Source organism: Trichechus manatus, unplaced genomic scaffold, assembly GCF_000243295.1.
Source record: "Trichechus manatus latirostris isolate Lorelei unplaced genomic scaffold, TriManLat1.0 scaffold00046, whole genome shotgun sequence".
In the NCBI taxonomy this organism is placed as follows: domain Eukaryota; kingdom Metazoa; phylum Chordata; class Mammalia; order Sirenia; family Trichechidae; genus Trichechus; species Trichechus manatus.
This window is the reverse complement of record NW_004443982.1, coordinates 4,956,064-4,971,008: the sequence shown is the minus strand read 5'-3', so window position 1 is coordinate 4,971,008 and position 14,945 is coordinate 4,956,064. Positions and strand designations below refer to the sequence as shown.

At 39.9% G+C, this 14,945-nt stretch overlaps 1 protein-coding gene across 2 annotated transcripts in view; it reads left to right on the top strand.

Annotated features, from left to right (window-relative positions):
- The window catches only part of ZNF81 (zinc finger protein 81), a 120,785-nt gene that overhangs the window by 62,825 nt on the left and 43,015 nt on the right, over positions 1 to 14,945 (top strand). For both annotated transcript variants that reach the window (XM_023731879.1, XM_023731880.1), the window contains one exon: positions 3,982 to 4,227. In XM_023731879.1, the coding sequence (XP_023587647.1) occupies positions 4,156 to 4,227 (72 nt within the window). In that variant the 5' untranslated portion in view covers positions 3,982 to 4,155. The remainder of the gene's footprint in view (positions 1 to 3,981; positions 4,228 to 14,945) is intronic.

Below are 14,945 nucleotides of genomic sequence, written 5' to 3'. Positions count from 1 at the left end.
TGAGGCACAGCAGTCCAGGGACAAGGACTAGAAGGCAGAAGCGGACAGGAAAGCTGGTGATAGGGAACCCAAGGTTGAGTAAGGACAGTGTTGATGTGTAGTGAGGTTGTTAACCATTGTCATAGGGCAACGTGTACTGTTTACTGAGAAACTATTTTGTTCTGTAAACCTTCATCTAAAGTGAGAATAGCGGCACCATTGGAAGAGCGTAGTCGATGTCACTGAACTTTGCACATAGAAATTTTTGAAATGGTGTATCTTTGGCTATGTATATTTTCACCAAAAAAAAAAAAGTCAAGAAGGGAGAGGGTTGACATGTCGTGGGGTTGTTAACCAGTGTCATAAAACAATATGTGTACTACTGTTTCATGAGAAACTATATGTTTTGTAAATCTTCACCTGAAGTACAATAAAAAAAAAAGTTGATGGAGCTAGGATTCAAACCCTTATAATTTTAGTCCAAGTCTCAAGCTCACACTCATATTCTATTTCTTTCCCTTTTTTATTGTGGTGAAAATATACACAACAAAGCATACACTAATTCATTAATTTCTGTGTATATAATTCAGTGACATTGATTACATTTTTCAGGTTCTTGCTATCCTTTACCAAATTATTTCACCACTATTAACATAAACTTAGTGCCCCCTAAGCAAACTCACTTTTTTCCCTCCCTCCCATCCTTGGTAATCACTAAAAATTTTTGGTTTCTGTATATTTGCTTGGGGACCCGTGGTGGTGCAGTGGTAATCGCTCAGCTGCTAACTGAAAGGTCATTCATTCGAACCCACCAGCTGCTCCACAGGAGAAAGATGTGGCAGTCTGCTTCCATAAAGATTACAACCTAGAAAACCTTATGGGGCAGTTCTACTCTGTCCTATAGGGTCACTGTCATGGATTGAATTGTATCCCCCCAAAATATCTGTCAGCTTGGCTGGGCCATGATCCCAGTATCGTATGATCGTGTACCATTTTGTAATCTGATGTGATTTCCTTATGTGTTGTAAACTCTATCACTATGATGTAATAAGATGGATTAGTGGCAGTTATGCTGTTGATGTCTATAAGATTGGATAGTGTCTTAAGCCAATATTTTTTGAGATATAAAAAAGAAAAGTAAGCAGAGAGACATGGGAACCTCATACCACAAAGAAAGCAGTGCCAGGAGCAGAGTGTGTCCTTTGGACCTGAGGTTCCTACACAGAGAAGCTCCCAGACCAAAGGAAGATTGATAACATGGACCTTCCTCCAGAGCTGACAGAGAAAGCGTTCCCCTGGAGCTGACGCTCTGAATTTGGACTTGTAGCCTACTGGATTGTGAGAGAATAAACTTCTCTTTGCTAAAGCCATCCACTTGTATTTCTGTTATAGCAGCACTGGATGACTAAGACAAATTTGGCACCAAGAGAGGGGTGCTGCAGTAACAGATACCTAAAATGTGGAAGCAGTTCTAACAGATAACTAAAATGTGGAAGCGGCTTTGAAACTGTGAATGGATAGAGGAGCGGAAGCGGCAGAGGACTAGCAGCAGCAGAGAACCTGCAGCATCAGAGAAGCGGCAGCAGCAGAGAACCTGCAGCAGCAGAACCAGGAGACCGGTGCGAGACGGCACTGGAGCCGACCCACGGAGCAAGAGAGCTGAGTGCCTGTGCGCAGGAGGCTTCCTGGCAGAGTGGGGTGCCTCCGAGCACTCATCGGTGGAGCTAGGCTTGCTGAACCACAGAGCAAGAGAGCTGAGTGCCTGTGCCCAGGAGGCTTCCTGGTGGAGTGGGGTGCCTCCAGGCACTTAATCGGTGGAGCTACAGAGCTTTGGAACACTTGCCCCAGCAGGGCAGATGTGGACATGAGGCCCGAGGGCTGAGAGGCTGCAGGAAGCAGAAGCTGAAGAGACAAGGAACACAAAAAGCTGAGCTGTGTCAGTCTCAAAAGGTATGACTATGACCTCTGGGATTTCAAAGGGTGGAGCCATGGCCTCTGGTGTTTCTAAGGGTGGAGTTGTCACTCCAGTGGACTAGGAGAATGGTGCGCCTAAAGCCAAAGGAACAGAATTGTCCCAGTGGACCTGGAAGGCGAAGCTGAAACACAGGGCTGAGGGGCCTCCACTCGGAATCTGGAGACTGTGGCCAAAACCTAGAGTCTGGGGGGCAGGGCTATTGTGTGAACCATCTCAGAAAACAAAGGATTATTTTCAAGCCTTGAGAGCTAATGTAATGTGTTCGGCTGACCTGCTTTGTGCCTAATCCCTTCTTTCCCTCCAGTTTCTCCCCTTTTTAATGGAAATGTCTAGTTTGTGCCCATTCTGCCGTTGTACCTTTGGAAGCAGATAACAACTTGTATTCTAGATTTCACAGATGAAGAGGAATTCTTGGATTTTGGACTTGGAGTTGATTTAAGACTTTTGCTATGATATGATGGGGTGAATATGTTTTACATGTGGCACCGACATGAATTTTTGAGGGCCAAAGGGTGGAATGTCATGGATTGAATTGTGTCAGTTAAACTGATGAAGTCTACAAGATCTCTTTTGAGATATAATAAGTGAGCAGAGACATGGAAACCTCATACCACCAAGAAAGCAGTGCCAGGAGCAGAGCGTGTGCTTTGGACCTGAGGTTCCTGCGCAGAGAAGATCCCAGACCAAAGGAAGATTGATAACACAGACCTTCCTCCAGAGCCGATGGAGAAAGCATTCCTCTGGAGCTGACGCCCTGAATTTGGACTTGTAGCCTATTGGACTGTGAGAGAATAAACTTCTCTTTGCTAAAGCCATCCACTTTTGGTGTTTCTGTTATAGCAGCACTAGATGACTAAGACAGTCACTATGAGTCAGAATCAACTCGACGGCAATGGGTTTAATGCATATATGTTTGCTTATTTCATATAAGTGAGATTATATAGTATTTGTCATTTTGTGAGTAACTTATTTTGCTCAGCATGTTTTCAAGGTTCACGCTGTGGCATGCCTCAGTACTTCATTCTTTTTTATGGCTGAGTAGTATTCCATTTTATTTATACATTCATCTATTGATGAACTTTTTGGTTGTTTCCACATTTTGGCTGTTGTGAAAAGTGTTGCAATGAACATTGGTGTGCAGGTATCTGTTTGTGTTCCTGCCTTCACTTCTTCTGAGTATATACCAGGATTGGAATCGCTGGGTCATATGGTAGTTCTAGGGGCCCTGTTGGTGCAGTGGTTAAAGAGCTCAACTGCTAACCAAATGGTCAGCAGTTCAAATCTAGCTGCTCCTCGGAAAGCCTATGAGGCAGTTCTGCTCTGTCCTATAGGGTTTCTATGAGTCAGAATTGACTCAACAGCAATGGGTTTTTTTGGTTTATGGTAGTTCCACGTTCAACTTTTTGAGGAAATTATTTTCCACAGTGGCTGTACCATTTTATATTCCCACCAGGAATGGATGCAGATTCCAGTTTTTCCAGAACCTCGCCAACACCTGTTTTCTGTTTTTTTTAATCATTGCCATTGTAGTGGGGGTGAGATGATATCTCATTGTGGTTTTTATTTGCATCTCCCTAATGGCTAATCTGGAAACCCTGGTGGCGTAGTGGTTAAGAGGTGCGGCTGCTAACCAAAAGGTCGGCAGTTCAAATCCATCAGGTGCTCCTTGGAAACCCTATGGGGCAGTTCTACTCTGTCCTATAGGGTCTCTATGAGTCGGAATCGACTCGACAGCAATGGGTTTTAATTGCTCATCTTGAGCATCTTTTCTTGTGCTTGTTGCCCATTTGAATATCCTCTTTGGTGAAATGTCTGTTCAAGTTTTCTGCCCATTTTTTGATTGGGTTGTTAGTCATTTTGCTGTTAAGTTGTACATATTCTATTTTTACTAATAACTAGAAAAAATTTTTACTGAACTTTGTCTGCTCCACAGTATCCAGTTCAGTGAACTGTACTTTGGTGCTACCAGGAAATGTTTGTGGGGCAAATGTTGAATGACTCTGACCATGTGGACATTGTCTTTCCAGGTTTCTTGGAGACTCTGTGGAAGCCCTGGAATAGATTCCTTAGTGAAGGCTACAGGATCTTCTTTCTGACCCCAGCACCTCCAGTTGAGTCCAGAGACCCCCACCAGGCTTTGGGCTCCTGGGAAGAGTGGCATTGTCAGCAAGAGAGATTGAAGGCTGAGGTCCAGCGTGAACATGCCAGTTCACAGACATTCAACCCGGAGATCCCTGGCCCCATCTTCGGGGGGACATGGTAACTCCTGTGAGGTGAGGAGGAGGAAGAGAAGCCCAGGGGCAGGATTTCATTCAGAGCTTCAGAGCATGAATGAAAGATAGTATCTCACTATTGTTTTAATTTGTATTACTTTGTTTACCAGGCAGGATAATTTTGCCCCCACACTTTTATTGATCATTTAATTCCCTATCATGAATTTCCTTCTCCTATCTATTGGTGATTTATTTATCTATTTGTTTGTTTTAGCTTATATATTTTAAAGAGGTCTTTTTAATATTAAAGTTAATAACCTTTTATCATTTTGTATGTTTTTGTGAATATTTTTTGCCACTTTGTAACTTATAACTAGTTTTTAGTTTTAGCTACCAGTGGTAAAAGGTGTCAAATAGATCCCCAAGTCTTGTTACAGAAAAAAGGCTCTTCTCTGTGTTGTTCCTCACCCCACCCCAGATTCCAGCTCCTCTTATTTTCCCCATTTCAATGGCTGTGATCTTTTGGAAGTAGATCGCCAGGTCTTTCTTCTGAGGTGCCACTGGGTGGACTTGAGTACTTAATCATTTGTGCTACCTAGGGTCTGCTAATAACTCTTAATCTTTTAAAACAGGTTCTTTTTTCTTTTTTAGTTTTGAGCATTATCTACTGACTTTCCACTACTGAAGATGGAAATTTAGCCATTCCATATAACCCTCTCACATAAATGTTCTCTGTAACCTCATGCTCCTAAGATAGGTATATCAGCTTTGGTCAGATTCATGGTCAATGTTTTTATTGTGATTATGAATCTGTATTTAAAGTTGATCTATGTAGTATCCATGCTATGATTACTGTCTCTGCACAAGTTTTTCTCCTGGAATTAATAATTTTCTGGTTTATTTTACTGTATATCTATATCTACATCTATCTATCATCTAGATATATATGTCATTAATTCAACTCTTAATTCTTCCCAGGTGTTTAAATCTTCTGTTCATATATTCGAATATATTACATAATAATCATAGCAATAATAATTGCAAATACTCGTATGTTTACTATGTGCCTGGTACTGTTATACCCACTCTACGTATATTAACTCATCTTCACAACAACCTTGTGAAGTAGGTACCATTATTATTCTAATAGAGGGGAAGACTGGAACATAGAGAAGAATTAACTGGCCCGAGTTCATACAGCTAGTAATGGGGGGGCTGGTCTCGACCCTGGGCATCAATGTCTTCTAGAAGAAATCTCTCCTGGAGCTTGTTTACTTGCCGAAGTCTGGACTGGTTGCCCTCTTGGCGTGACACACAGCTATTACCTTGTGTCTTTCCTTCACCATCTCCCAGGAAATTCCCTTTACCTCCGTCTTATGTCAGATACTGTTTCCATGATCCTGTGTCGTCTTCTTTCTTGATTTACTCCCTCATTTTGTGGGAGCACATCCTAACTTGGAATACTACATTAGCATATAGATACCTTCTAATATATAACTCTGGATGTATTTCTGAACCTTAGTCTGTTCCATTGATCTAATAGTCATAATCTTTATTATTCTGATTTCTCTATATTATAGTTTAGTATAATTGTTGGTAGTGCTAAGTCTCTGATTACCTTTCTCTTTCAGAAATTTTACTGTTTTCTTGTTTTACTTTCTGTACAAAGTTTATAATCACCTTACCAAATTAAAAAAAAAAAGTCCATAGTTTCAGGGAACATCTAGGTCAATTGGCATAACATCGTTTATAAAGAAAATGTTCTACATCTCACTTTGGTGAGTGGCATCTGGGGTCTTAAAAGCTTGTGAACGGCCATCTAAGATACATCAATTGGTCCCATCTCACTCGGAGCAAAGTAAAATGAAGAAAACCAAAGACATAAGGAAAATACTAGCCCAGAGGACTAAAGGACGAAATGAACCAGAGACTCCACCAGCCTGAAACCAGAAGAACTAGATGGTGCCCGGCTACCACCAGTGCCCACCCTGACAGAGAACACAACAGAAAGTCCCGGACAGAGCAGGAGAAAAATGTAGAACAGAACTCAAATTCACATAAAAAGACCAGACTTAATGGTCTGACAGAGACTGGAGGAACCCCTGAAACTATGGCCCCAGGATGCACTGATAACCCAGAACTGAAACTATTCCCGAAGCCCCCTCTTCAGACAGAGATTAGACGGGAATATAAAACAAAAAATAATACATGTGAGGAATGTGCTTCTTAGTTCAGTCAGATATACAAGATCAAATGGGCAGCTCCTGTCCAAAAGCAGGATGAGAAGGCAGGAAGGGACAGGAACTGGTCGAATGGACAAGGGAACCTGAGTTGGAAAGGGGGAGTGTGCTGTCACATTGTGGGGATTGCAACTAATGTCACAAAACAGTATGTGTATAAATTTTTGAATGAGAAGTTAACTTGAACTGTAAACTGGGAGAGAAAAAAAAATTCTTCTTGTTACCAGTGCACTTGCATTAAATTTTTATTTTAAGGCCATTTGTCTATTTATGATAATTCACCTTTCCTACTAAAAATAGGGTATATGTGTACTTTTTTCCAAGTATTCTTTGCATTTTCTATCAGTATGTTAGCATTTTCTTAAAATATATTTTCAGCATTAGTTTTTGTTTTTGTTCTCTAAAAAAATAATGTATATTTATCATTACAAACTGGAACTAAAATTACAATTATACCTACATAAGAGGTAGTTGAGGGAGAATGAGCAAAAGGAAAAGCAGAGGATCCTATGATTCTCTTATTCTTGTTCAAGAGAAGGATATAGATTTCGATAAAGCTTGTTAGACCATATAATTATGGTCTTAAGTTGGAGTAAGTGAGCATAAAAATAAAAATCGAATGGGTAATTTTCAGATGAGAGTTTAACTGGGCAAACACCAAAAATTTGATGTGTTGAGATAAAATGAAACCAAAAGAAATATATAAATAGCATAAATTAGTCCTGTTGTTGTTAGGTGCTGTCTTAGGCTGGGTTCTCTAGAGAAGCAAAATCAGTAAAGCGTATCTGTATATACAGAGAGAGAGATTTATATCAAGGAAATGGCTCACGTGATTGTAGAGGCTGGAACATCCTAAGTCAGTGGATCAGGATAGAGACTTTGCCTGATTCACGTAGCTGCACGGGCTGACAAACCCAAGATCTGCAGGTTGGAGAGCAGGGCTCTTGTTCACAGACTGTGAAAATCGACGAATTCCAAGATCAGCAGGCAAGACCACAAGGCTTCTCCTGATTCATTTGTCTGCAGGGACTGGCAAACCCAAGATCTGCAGGTTGGAGAGCAGGGCTCTTGCTCACAGGCTATGAAGATGGACGAATCCCAAGATTGGCAGGTAAGCTGCTAGCTCAAGTCCCAAGAACTGGAGGTCAGATGAACAGGAGGCAACTGCAGGATCCAGAGCAGGCAAAAGCCAGAATGTCCACTTATATTCGGATGCAGGCCACACACCCAAGGAAACACCCTTTCAGATGATTGGCTACTCACAGCAGATCCCATCATGGGGGTGATCACATATAAACACTGAGAATCATGGCCCAGCCAAGTTGACACACAATCTTAACCATCACAGGTGCTGTCGAGTCAGTTCTGACTCACAGTGACCTTATGTACAACAGAACGAAACACTGCCTGGTCCTATGCCATCTTCAGGATCATTGTTATGCTTGAGCCCATTGTTGCAGCCACTGTGTCAATCCATCTTGCTAAGGGTCTTCCTCTTTTTCGCTGACCCTCTACTTTACCCACTGTGATGTCCTTCAGGGACTAATCCGTCCTGATAACATGCCCAAAGTATGTGAGATGAAGTCTCGCCATCCTTGCTTCTAAGGAGCGTTCTGGCTGTACTTTTTCCAAGACCGATTTATTCATTCTTTTGGCAGTCCATGATATATTCAACATTCTTCGCCAACACCATAACTCAAAGGAGTCAGTGCTTCTCTGGTCTTCCTTATTCATTCTCCAACTTTCACATGCATATATCAGGTGATTGAAAACACCATGGCTTGGGTCAGGCGCACCTTAGTCCTCAAAGTGACGTCTTTTGCTGCAAATTTGCCCAGTACCATGCGTCGTTTTATTTCCTGACTGCTGCTTCCGTGGCCGTTGATTATGGATCCAAGTAAAATGAAATCCTTGACAAGTTCACTCTTTTCTCCATTTATGATGATGTTGCTTATTGGTCCAGTTGTGAGGATTTTTGTTTTCTTTATGTTGAGGTGTAATCCATACTGAAGGCTGTAGTCTTTGATCTTCATCAGTAAGTGTTTCAAGTCCTCTTCAGTTTCAGCAAGCAAGGTTGTATCATCTTCATATTGCAGGTTGTTAATGATTCTTCCTCCAATCCTGATGCCCCATTCTTCTTCATATAGTCCAGCCTCTCATATTATCTGCTCAGCATACAGATTGAGTAATGAGGTGAAAGGATACAACCCTGACACAAACCTTTCCTGACTTTAAACCACACAGTATCCTCTTGTTCTGTTTGAATGACTGCCTCTTGATCTACCTACAGGTTGCTCATGGGCACAATTAAGTGTTCTGGAATTACCATTCTTCACAGTGTTATCCATCATTTGTTATGATCCACACAGTCAAATGCCATTGCATAGTCAATAAAACACAGGTAAACATCTTTTTGGTATTCTTTGCTTTCAACCAGGATCCATCTGACATCAGCAACGATATCCCTTGTTCCACGTACTCTTCTGAATTCAGCTTGAACTTCTAGCAGTTCCCTGTTGATGTACTGCTGCAAGTGCTTTTGAATGATCTTCAGCAAAATTGTACTTGCATGTGATATTAATGATATTGTTCGATAATTTCCACATTTGGTTGGATCACCTTTCTTTGGAATAGGCATAAATATGGATGTCTTCCAGTCGGTTGGCCAGGTAGCTGTCTTCCAAATTTCTGGGCATAGACGAGTGAGCACTTCCAGCGCTGCATCTGTTTATTGAAACATCTCAATTGGTATTCCATCAATTCCTGGAGCCTTGTTTTTCACCAGTGTCTTCAGTGTAGCTTGGACTTCTTCTTTCAGTACCATTGGTTCTTGATCTTATGCTACCTCCTGAAATGATTTAACGTCACCAGTTCTTTTTGGTACAGTGACTCTGTGTATTCCTTCCATCTTGTTTTGATGCTTCCTGTGTTGTTCAGCATTTTGCCCATAGAATCCTTCAGTATTGCAACTCAAGCTAGCATAAACTCGAGGCTTGGATTTTTTCTTCAGTTCTTTCAGCTTGAGAAATGCCAACCATGTTCTTCCTTTTTGGTTTTTCTAACTCTAGGTCTTTGCGTATGTCATTATAATACTTCGCTTTGTCATCTTGAACCACTCTTTGAAATCTTCTGTTCAGCTCTTTTATTTCATCATTTCTTGTGTTAGCTTTAGCTACTTGATATTCAAGAGCAAGTTTCAGAGTCTCTTCTGACATCCATTTTGGTCTTCTTTCTTTCCTGTCTTTTTAATGACCTCTTGCTTTCTTCATGTATCCTGTCCTTGATTGTCGTTCCACAACTCGTCTGGTCTTCTGTCATTAGTGTTCAGTGCATCAAATCTATTCTTGAGGTGGTCTCTAAATTCAGGTGGGACATACTCAGGGTCATCCTTTGGCTCTTATGGACTTGTTCTAATTTTCTTCAGCTTCAGCTTGAACTTGCATATGAGCAGTTGATGGTCTGTTCTGCTGTCAGCCCCTGGCCTTGTTCTGACTGATGATATTGAGCTTTTCCATCATGTCTCTTTCCACAGATGTAGTTAATTTGATTCTTCTGTATCCCATTTGGCAAGGTCCACGTGTATAGTCACCATTTATATTGTTGAAAAAAGGTGTTTACAATGAAGAAGTCATTGGTTTTGCAAAATTCTGTCATGCAGTATCCACCAGCATCCTTTCCATCACCAAGGCCATATTTTCCAACTACTGATCCTTCTTTTTTGTTTCGAAACTTTCCCATTCCAATCGCCAGTAATTATCAGTGCGCCCTGATTGTATGTTTGATCAATTTCAGACTGTACAAGTTGGTAAAAATCTTCAGTTGTTTAATCTTTGGCCTTAGTGGTGGATGTATAAATTTGAATAATAGCCATGTTAACTGGTCTTCCTTGTAGGCATATGGATATTATCCTATCACTGACAACATTGTACTTTAGGATAGATCTTGAAATGTTCTTTTTAATGATGAATGCAATGCCATTCCTCTTTAGTTTGTCATTCCCAGCATAGTAGACCATATGACTGTCTGATTCAAAATGGCCAATACGAGTCCATTTCAGCACACTAATGCCTAGGATATCGATCTTTATGCCTTCCATTTCATTTTTGACGATTTCCAATTTTTCTAGATTCATACTTTGTACATTCCACGTTCCAATTGTTAATGGATGTTTGCAGCTGTCTCTTCCCATTTTGAGTCATGCCGCATTAGCAAATGAGGATCCCAAAAGCTTGGCTCCATCCACGTCATTAATGTTGACTCTACTTTGAGGAGGCAGCTCTTCCCCAGTTGTCTTTTAAGTGCCTTCCAACCAAGGGGCTCATCTTCCAGCACTATGTCAGTGTTCCACTGCTATTCATAAGGTTTTCACTGGCTAACTTTTTTTTCAGAAGTAGACCACTAGGTCCTTTCCCTAGTCTGTCTTAGCTTGGAAGCTCAGCTGAAGCCTGTCTGCCGTGGGTGACCCTGCTGGTATTTGAATACCAGTGGCATAGCTTCCAGCATCACAGCAACACACAAACCCCCATAGTACGACAAACTGACAGAAGCGTGGGGGAAATTAGTCCTAGTAGTAGAATAATCACATAAGTGGGTTAAAATTAGTCATTAAAAGAAAGAGATTATGAGAGTGGATGAAAACAAATAAGCAACAACCCCCCAGGTCCAGCATTATTTTTTAAACAAGAGATATATTTAAAATTAAAAGACTATGAAAATAAAGGGATAGAAGATGATAGATTTGGCCAACAGGAACTAATAGAAACCTGGGGCTGCAATTTTTATATTAGACTAGTGGAAATGTAAGGTTGAAAAACGTCACAAGGAATGAAGATAGATGGTTCAAACTGGTAAATACCCAGAAGTATAAAAATTATCACGTTTACAGGTAATGGTATATGCTTAAACTATGTAAAGTAAAAGCTAGCATAAATAGTTAACAACTCTACAATTAACCATTTTAACCCACTCCTCTCAGAAGCTAATTGATTAAGCAAAGAAAAATAAAGCTTTGCTATATGGATTATAATATTCTATGTCTACAGAGCATTAAATTAAAAATAAAAAGTAATGACAGGGAATATAAAAGAGAGTCCCTGACGGAGCAGGAGAAAAGTGGGGTGCAGAACTCAAATTCTAGTAAAAAGACCAGAATTAATGGTTTGATTGAGACTGGAGGAACCCCAGAAGACATGGCCCCTGGACTCTCTGTTAGCCCAAAACTAAAACCATTCCCGAGGCCAACTCTTCAGACAAAGATTAGACTGGACTATGAGATATAAAGTGATACTTGTAAAGAGTGTGCTTCTTAGCTAAAGTAGATACACGAGACTAAATGGGCAGCTCCTGTCCAGAGGTGAGATGGGAAGGCAGAGAGGGTCAGAAGCTGGTTGTTACGGACACAGGAAATCTGGTGAGGAAAGGAGGAGTGTGCTGTCACAGTATAGGGAGAGCAATGAGGGTCATGTAACTATGTATAAATTTTTGTATGAGAAACTAACTTGAATTCTAAACTTTTACTTAAAGCACAACAGTAATATATATATATATATAGAAATAAATAAACAGAAAGTAAAAGATTGGCAAAAAACATTATGTCTATAAACATTTCAAAATATTTTATATAAATATGTCTCAGAGTAATCTTGCAAAATATGTAGAGGAGAACTTCAGTGAATAAAGTACCACATTTTATGCAATAAAATTAAACTGGTAGATAGAAGGAAAATTATAGACTTGGATACCTTTATTAAGAAAACAAGCTAATTTATAGGTACTGGCTTTAATTGAAGAAGTTAAAAAAAAAAAACCGCCACCCAATATACATAAGAATATAATGAGTGAAAAAGAAGATAAATGAAGAAATCAAATAACAAAATAAAAACAATCTGTAAAGATGTTTGACAGAACCAAAAGTCATTTCTATGAGTAATTAATGCAAGATTGATCAAGAATAGAAGAGTAATGATATACATTATTTAAAAAATAAGTAATTTAAAAATGTAACTGAACAGGAGAAATAGCTAGTTACACCAGATATTAAAACAATCATAAAAGAATATTATGTAAAACCACACACAAAAATCAGAAAACTAGAAAAAATGGATAAACAGTTGTAAAATTTTAAGTGCCAAATTTGGCAGAAGCAAAGGATTGAAAACTTAACAAAAAACTTTCCCCTTCCAGTAAGCAGAAAGGATCATATTGTATTTTAGGTATGAGTCGGAATTGACTCGATGGCAGCGGGTTTGGTTTTATTTGGTTTTACTGTATTTTTAGGTAACAGATAATACCTGTCTTAAATTGTTTCCAGCTTTGCTTTGTTTGTTTTAGGTTGCAGTAACCTTGATGGCAGCATTATAGTCTAGTGCAGTATATGAAATGGAAATTACAGATTGTTCTGAACATAGATTCAGCCTAAATTAGAAAATTGTCTAACTGTATCCATGAGTAGATGAAAACAGTAACATTACTGTGTAGCCAAATAGGGTTTCTCACAGGAATGCATGTGATGCAGGCACTGTTGGTTTCCTCATCTAAGCTTCAAGATTGAAGTTTTCTTCTCTCTCTTTTTTTTAAGTTGTGCTTTAGGTGAAAGTTTATAGCTCAAGTTAGTTTCTCATACAAAAATTTATACACATATTGTTATGTGACACTGGTTGCAATCCCTAGAATGTGACAGCACACACCCCCTTCCCACCCTGAGTTTCCCATGTCCATCCAACCACCTCCTATCCCTTCCTGCCTTCTCATCCAGCCTCTGGACAGAAGCCGCCCATTTGGTCTTGTGTATCTGCTTGAACTAAGAAGCAGACTCTTCACAAGTATTATTTTATGGTTTATAGTCCAGTCTAATATTTATCTGAAGAGTGGACTTCGGGAATGGTTTTCGTTCTGGGTTAACAGAGCATCCGGGGGCCATGGCTTCAGGGGTTCTGCCAGTCTCAGTCAGACCATTAATTTTGGTCTTTTTACGTGAATTTGAGTTCTGCTGCATACTTTTTTCCTGTTCCATCATGGACTCTCTCTTGTGTTCCTTGTCAGGGCAGTCATTGGTGGTAGCCAGGCACTATCTAGTTCTTCTGGTCTCAGGCTGATGAAGTCTCTGGTTTATGTGGCCCTTTTGTCTCTTGGGCTAATATTTTCCTTGTGTCTTTGGTGTTCTTCATTCTCCTTTGCTCCGAGTGGGTTGGGACCAACTGATGTATCTTAAATGGCCACTCTCAAGCTTTTAAGACCCCAGACGCCACTCATCAAAGTGGAATGAAGAGCATTTTCTTAATAAACTTTGTTATGCCAGTTGACCTAGATATTCCCCAAAACCATGGTCCCCAGACTCCAGCCCAAGCTACTCTGTCCCTCAAAGTGTTGTTTGTGTTCAGGAAACTTCCTAGCTTTTGGTTTAGTCCAGTTGTGCTGACTTCCCCTGTATTGTGTGTTGTCCTTCCCTTCACCTAAGATGATTCTTGTCCACTATCTAGTTAGTGAATTCCCCTCTCCCTCCCTCCCCACCCTCATAACCATCAAAGAATGTTTTGTTCTGTGTTTAACCTTTTCTTGAGTTCTTACACTAGTGGTCTCATACAGTATTTGTCCTTTTGTGATGGACTAATTACACTCAGCATAACACCTTCCAGATTCATCCATGTAGTGCAATGTTTCGTGGATTCATCATTGTTCTTTATTGCTGCATGGTATTCCATTGTGTGTGTGTACCATAATTTGTTTATCCATTTGTCTCTTGATGGGCACCTACATTGTTTCTGTCTTTTTGCTTTTGTGAACAGTGCCTCAATGAACATAGGTGTGCATGTATCTATTTGTGTGATGGCACTTATTTCTCTAGGATATATTAAAAGGAGTGGGATTGCTGGATCCTATGGTACTTCTATTTCTAGCTTTTTCAGGAAGTGCCAAATTGATTTCCAAAGTGGTTGTACCATTTTACGTTCCCATCAGCAGTGTATAAGTGTTCAAGTCTCTCCACAACCTCTCTAACATTTATTATTTTGTGTTTTTTGGATTAGTACCAGCCTTGTTAGGGTGAGATGGTTTCTTACTGTAGCTTTGATTTGCATTTCTCTAATGGCTAATGATCATGAGCATTTCCTCATGTATCTGTTATCCACCTGAATGTCTTCTTTGGTGAAGTGCCTGTTCATATCCTTTGCCCATTTTTTAATTGGGTTATTTGTGTTTTTGTTGTTGAGGTTTTGCAGTATATTTAGAGTTTAGATGCTGATTAGATTTGTCGTAGCCAAAATTTTTTTTCCCAGTCTGTAGGTTGTCTTTTGACTCTTTTGGTGAAGTCTCTTGATGAGCATAAGTGTTTGATTTTTAGGAGCTCCCAGTTATCTAGTTTCTCTTCTGGTGTTTGTGAATTGTTACTTATGGTTTGTATTCTGTTTATGCCATGTATTAGGGCTCCTAGAATTGTCCCTATTTTTTCTTCCATGATTTTTATCGCTTTAGATTTTGTATTTAGGTCTTTGATCCATTTTGAGTTAGTTTTTGTGCATGGTGTGAGGTATGGGTCTTTTT